Consider the following 6,416-nt stretch of genomic DNA (forward strand, 5'->3'; position numbering starts at 1 on the left):
CTCAACAAAACTTCTTTCAAAAGGTTTGTCAAAATTTTAGTCAAACATATTGATCGCACAATCGATAATTTCAATAATTTGCAAGTGAAAAATAAAAGAGATATGGAGAGAGAATACACAAGAATTTTTTTAGGCAGTTCCCCAATCGACCTCGTTATTGGTACGTCTACCTCAATTCGAATTAGAATTGAGATAATGAAATTAACCTTACTTTATAAAAGTAGAATACAAGAGAAATGTAGCAATTCAACTCTACAAACCCTAAGTTTGATGTTGATTCTAACACTTTCTCTTCCCTTAATATGATCTTGACCAAGTAACTCAACAATGCCAATTTAATTCATCGTCTCACGTTACTCCTTTGCAAGAACCTTCCATTCTTCAAAGCCTTCACTCGATCGAATCCAAATTACGAATTGTTGTAACCCAAGATTTACCAATATGATCCACCGCCCCACGTCACTCCTTTGCAAGAACCTTCTGTTCTTCAAAGCTTTTACTCTATCAGACTCAAATTGTGTAACATTGTCCAAAACCTTCAAATCCCTAATTGATCTTGAAGATAAATTCCAACTTGATTTTCTTATTTGAAACCCTCAATGATCTCAATCCAATTTACAATTCAACAACCTAAATTGGACGTTATCAACCGGTTCTAGATGACACCAAAAAAAAGAATGACTATGTATAGTTTGTTTGTGCATATGCATAGAATGAGGTTGAAGATGATGAGAACTCTTTGAAATCCCAATTTCAGGTAGGTTTCCTCTAGAACATTTCTAAAAATGATATATATATATATATATATATATATATATATATATATATATATATATATATATATATATATATATATATATATATATATATATATATATAAAGTTTGAGGCAAAATGAATGCAAATTTTCAAGATTTTTAATATATGTGTCGACCTATGTAAGTCATGTGTCGATCTGTTCGATGTATGTGTCGACCTGTATAGGTCATTGTCGACTTGTAGAGGTGGTACATCAAACAGAAGCTGCAGACTTTAAAAATGAGGTACATGTGTTGACCTGTAACACATATGTGTCGACACGTAAGAATTTTTTTTATGTGTCAACCTATAGCATATATGTGTAGACATGTATATTGTTCTTCCCATACAAATTTGTTTTTAATACATTTTTCTAACTCGTTTCCAAATGTTTTATGCTTCTTAATGCTAAGATGTACACAGAGTTATTAATCGCGGATAACGGAGCGGAGCGGTCGATCTAAAAAATGGGATAGCGGAATAGCTGATAGTGGGATAAATTTTAAACTAGTTATATGAATTAATATATATATATATATATATATATATATATATATATATAGATATATATATATATATATATATATATATATATATATATATATTATATATATATATATATATATATATATATATATATATATATATATATATATATAATAAATGAAATAATCTTTAAATTATAATATTAAATGAATTAAATAATTATTATTTTATACACATACCAATGAAGTTAATCATTATTGTTACTTTTCAAACAATAATTCTTCTTTTACCTATAATATCCTTAATTATTTATTAAATTCACTTTACTTTTTCTCTCTCTGCAATCATTATCTAAGGGTAATTTTGACAAAATTGCAATTAATACTACCTTGAACTTTGCAAGTGACAATTAAAAAAAACAATTTTTTTTATAAGAAAATGACACTTATAAAGAAAATGAATAAGTAATAAACTTAAAAAATTTATGGATATATAGTTGTTGTTGCAGTATCTTAAACAACTATTTATTTAAAGCCCCTTAATCTAACAAATACACTACTTGTCTTTTATCTAAATACACTAATAATAATAATAATAATAAATAAATGAAATAATCTTTAAATTATAATATTAAATGAATTAAATAATTATTATTTTATACACATACCAATGAAGTTAATCATTATTGTTACTTTTCAAACAATAATTCTTCTTTTATCTATAATATCCTTAATTATTTATTAAATTCACTTATTTTTTCTCTCTCTACAATCATTATCTAAAGGTAATTTTGACAAAATTGCAATTAATACTACCTTGAACTTTGCAAGTGACAATTAAAAAAACAATTTTTTTTATAAGAAAGTGACACTTATAAAGGAAAGGAGTAAGTAATAAACTTAAAAAATTTATGGGTATATATAGGGGTGGCAAGGCCCGCGGGCCATGCCCGTTTTACCCGTCATTTTTGGCGGGTCGGTCCAAGGATTTAGGCCCTCACCCTCAAATGTGTAAGCTCCGTCTCGTCCCGTTTTTTTCGCGGGCTTTTGCGGGCACGTGTATTTACATAAATTTTTGTATTTTTAGGCTTAAATAGTGCAGTGTCCGCGGACTTTTCCCACCCCGCCCTCACTTTTTTGCGGGACGGGTATAATTTTTAGGCTCACATCCTCAACTATGACCGCCCCACCCCGCCCCGTTTTTTTGCGGGTTTTTGCGGGGCGGGCCTAAACGGGGCGGGCATGCCCGTTTGCCACCCCTAGGTATATAGTTGTTGTTGCAGTACGTTAAACAACTATTCATTTAAAGCCCCTTAATCTAACAAATACACTACTTGTCTTTTATCTAAATACACTAATATCATTAAACTATCTCATCCACTCTCTATACAACTATACAACTGTATACACTATGTGATGTTTCCAATGAAATTTAATACTATTATCCGTATCCCATCACCTCTTCCCCTACCACTTCATCTTCTTCATTTTTATCTTTGTATTCTGTACCACTTCATCTCCTTTCATATCTTATTTTTCATTTCGCATTAAAAGAAAACAAAGCGGATAAACGCTCTGATCAGACCATTCGGGATCGCGCCGTGAGCCGCCGCAATCGATAACTCTGGATGCACATTAAAAGTCAAAGGATATCGTTCAATATTCATAAACGCTAAAATATTTTAGTTTTGACATCATACAACGGAAAATTATACTCACAAAAAAGTCAAATACGCATATGTTATAACTAATATGAGCCAATCATAAAACAGAATTCAGATGATATTGAGGATCTTCTTGTTAGGGACAGCTTTGAACTTACAGTCCTGTTTAATTTTGTTTTCCTCGAGCCTAGGTCCTCCATTTTCTCAAAAATCTTAAAATCATTTCAAAATCAATTTTACAAGTTACAGTCCATAATAGCTTTCTCATTATTCTATGAAATTTTATATTTTCACATATCAATATGACAATATTGACATATTTTAATTTCTTTGTTAATGTAACTTAATACAACTTTAAAAAATTTTAAAATCTTATTATATAAAATATTTATCTCAGAACTGAACAATTTAGTTCTCGATAATGTTTAACTGAGAATTGAAAATTTAGTTTTCAACTTTCATACCAGAATGTTTTTAAAATCCCGTACCTATGCATAGTATAAAATTTCATTATTCTATGAAGTTTTATATTTTCACTTATAAATATGATAATATCTACATATTTTAATTTCACTGTAAATGTAACTTAATACAACTTTTAAATTTTTAAAACTCTTTAGCTGAAACTTGAACAATTTACTGTAGTTCTTAACTCTCTTACCTGAATTTTTTTTAAATCCCGTACCTATGCATAATCATCATAGGTAAATTGCCTCTACAAAAGCTAAAATAAACTAGAAAATGCCTCACTAAGTTAAACAAAAGTCTAAACCACCAACCCTCTCCAAAACTGATGGCTGCTCTAACTCTACTACAACAGCCTACAAACATTAATCAACTTTTGCATGAAATGATCAACAATAGCTGAATCATGACAACTGTATTTACATTCAGTTACTTTCAAGCAAGCTCCTCAATTTGTTCCGAGCCTCCTCAGACAGAGAGCAAGCTCTGAATCTTCGCCTTTGAGGTGGACATGATTCAACAATGCTTTCAACAGGGGACAGGCAAATAACGATTACAGTAAGATTATCTGTTGTGTGTAGGCGCAATGCTTCTTTGACAAGCTCCCTGGCACATTGTTGTGGATCATCGTGCCTTCTTAATCCGCGACGGACAAGACTAACTGCTTCCTGGCTTGACATTACATCCCAAATGCCATCACACCCAATGATTAAGAACTCGTCTTCCTCAGTCAATGTGACCACCTGAACATCGGGCTCGGCAGTAAGAGGCGAGGCAGACCCAAGTGGTAATTTCAAGTCCCAGTCACCAAGGGCACGAGTTACAGAAAGATAACCATTGAGATATCCATCATCAATATAACCACCTAACTCTTCTACTCTCTTTCGCTCTGGTAAATAACTTGGTCTGTGGTCGTGAGACATGTCAACAGCTACTCCACGCTTACAAAGAACGGCCCTACAATCACCGGCATTAGCAACCAGCAAATGTCTTCCAAGTACAAGGGCGGTCAGTGCTGTTGTCCCACAAGAACTACTAATACTCTGTTCATCAGCCATTGCAAGGTCGGCACCTAGAAAAGCTTTCCGATGAGAATCTTCCAACCTCTTCATTAGAAATGCATCAGTGCCATATGATTGAAGCATTGTAGTATCTTCAAAAAATAATTTCATGGCATTGTTCTTAACAAACACTGCTGCATCAGGACCCCCATGTCCGTCAAAAACTGCATAAAAAGCACTTGGTGAAGGATATTTTAACACAAACCCAAGGTGGGCAGCTAGATCATCTACTTGAATGTGATCATCATCCATTGATCCCCTCGGTCCAATATCAGCACAGCTACCAGAACGAACATTTGGGGCAAATTTTGCAACAGCTTCCTCTATAATAGTATCAGTTATCATCTCAGAGTGAGTCACAGTCTGAAACAAATACAAGAAAAACAAACACAGATCAGCACAGACACAATCCAATCAAAATAGAAAGAAGATTAAAAACATATTAAGTCCTATCATAATGAACATTTTAATTGTACAAAGCAAAACGTGAAATTATATGCAGCTACATCAACCTAGTTTTATATATTATATGATTCTAAAGCTAAAGGCCAAAGAATGAAAAAACCATTCATACACGGAATTCCATATTTTAGCTGCAAAAAAAGTAGATTTTATCTTCATCGAATCTAACAAACAAATCAAGGCATACGTGTATCTCATAAAACTGATTCATATTTGATTCCATACAAAATCATCCAAAAAATACAATTTTCCATCAAATCACTCAACCCCCATGAGACAACCCAACCAAATACCAATTCTTTCACAGATCAAAACTCAATAATCAAAACCCAACCAAAATTCCCAGAAATGAATCACGATTCGAAAACAAACCCAAGAACTGAATTAAAAAATAAAAAATAAAAGAGACGTACCGATCCAAAGAGGGACGTTTCGGTCGAAATGGATTCAGAAGAAACCCTAAGTTGATTGAAAATCGGAACAACATTGGAAGCAGGTGAAACATCAACCTTGACGCCATTTTCTTGAGAAACGCAAAGGTGATACTTGACATCCAACACAGGAATGCTTTGCTGATAAATGATTTCCGTTTCCAACACCATCTTCGTCTTCTTCGAACACAAACAGGGCTAGGTTACCGAATTACACGAATTTCAATTTCGATTTGGGGTTTCAAAAAGCGGTGTAAATTTTAGGGCTTTTTGTTTTTGTTTTCTTTTTTTTGTTTGAGTGAGGGAACGAAACTTCGCGTTTGCGTTTTAGTATCTTTTTATTTTGGTGGAAAATGAAGCGGCGGGATTTGCTATAAACGACGCGCTCGCATGAAATGGAGTTTTTTACTCTCACTGAGCTACAAAACGGAAAATACTATATTGCCCTTTCAAGAATGAAAAGGTTCATTATAGAAAAAGAAGCCGCGGATCGCCACGCTGGCGTATCTTAAGTCACGAAACTGATTATATTTCTATGGAATCTAACAAGTGTTGCAGATTCATTAATAATTCAAAGGAACTTTTTCAAAAAATATAATTAATATTTAAATAAAATATATTATAAATTTCTTTAAAAAAATATTTTATACTATAATATCAATTATTTTTATAATATTAATAAATCATTAATATTATTTTTCCTATTATAATCTTAAATATTTATTATTTTCTATTTTTTATTACGTTAATTGATCATTCCAATTCTATAAATAAATAATAATTTTACAAAATTCTTTATAATTTTTTTATATCATAATTATTATATTTTTTAATATATATAAAAAGTTAAAAATAATTTATAATAAAAAATGGAGGAAGTAAAATATAAGATGATTATACGTCAATTACTCATAATTAATATAAATATTAAAATTGAATTACATAAGAGTTTAAGATGACCATTAGTGAATTGAGATAAAATATAATAATAATAATAATAATAATAATAATAATAATAATAATAATGTTATTATAGTTTTTAAAGAATAAC

General features: G+C 31.3%; 1 protein-coding gene across 1 annotated transcript; it reads right to left on the reverse strand.

Annotated features, from left to right (window-relative positions):
- Positions 1–3,526: 3,526 nt before the first annotated feature.
- On the reverse strand, positions 3,527–5,743 carry LOC127074497 (probable protein phosphatase 2C 13). The gene is made up of 2 exons (XM_051015833.1): positions 5,348–5,743; positions 3,527–4,835 (listed from the first exon to the last, which is right to left on the reverse strand). Exons 1-2 carry the CDS (start codon positions 5,534–5,536, stop codon positions 3,837–3,839), a joined length of 1,188 nt encoding a protein of 395 aa, XP_050871790.1. The 5' UTR covers positions 5,537–5,743; the 3' UTR covers positions 3,527–3,836.
- Between the last annotated feature and the right edge of the window lie 673 nt (positions 5,744–6,416).

This window comes from Lathyrus oleraceus, chromosome 1, assembly GCF_024323335.1.
Source record: "Lathyrus oleraceus cultivar Zhongwan6 chromosome 1, CAAS_Psat_ZW6_1.0, whole genome shotgun sequence".
Lineage (NCBI taxonomy): Eukaryota > Viridiplantae > Streptophyta > Magnoliopsida > Fabales > Fabaceae > Lathyrus > Lathyrus oleraceus.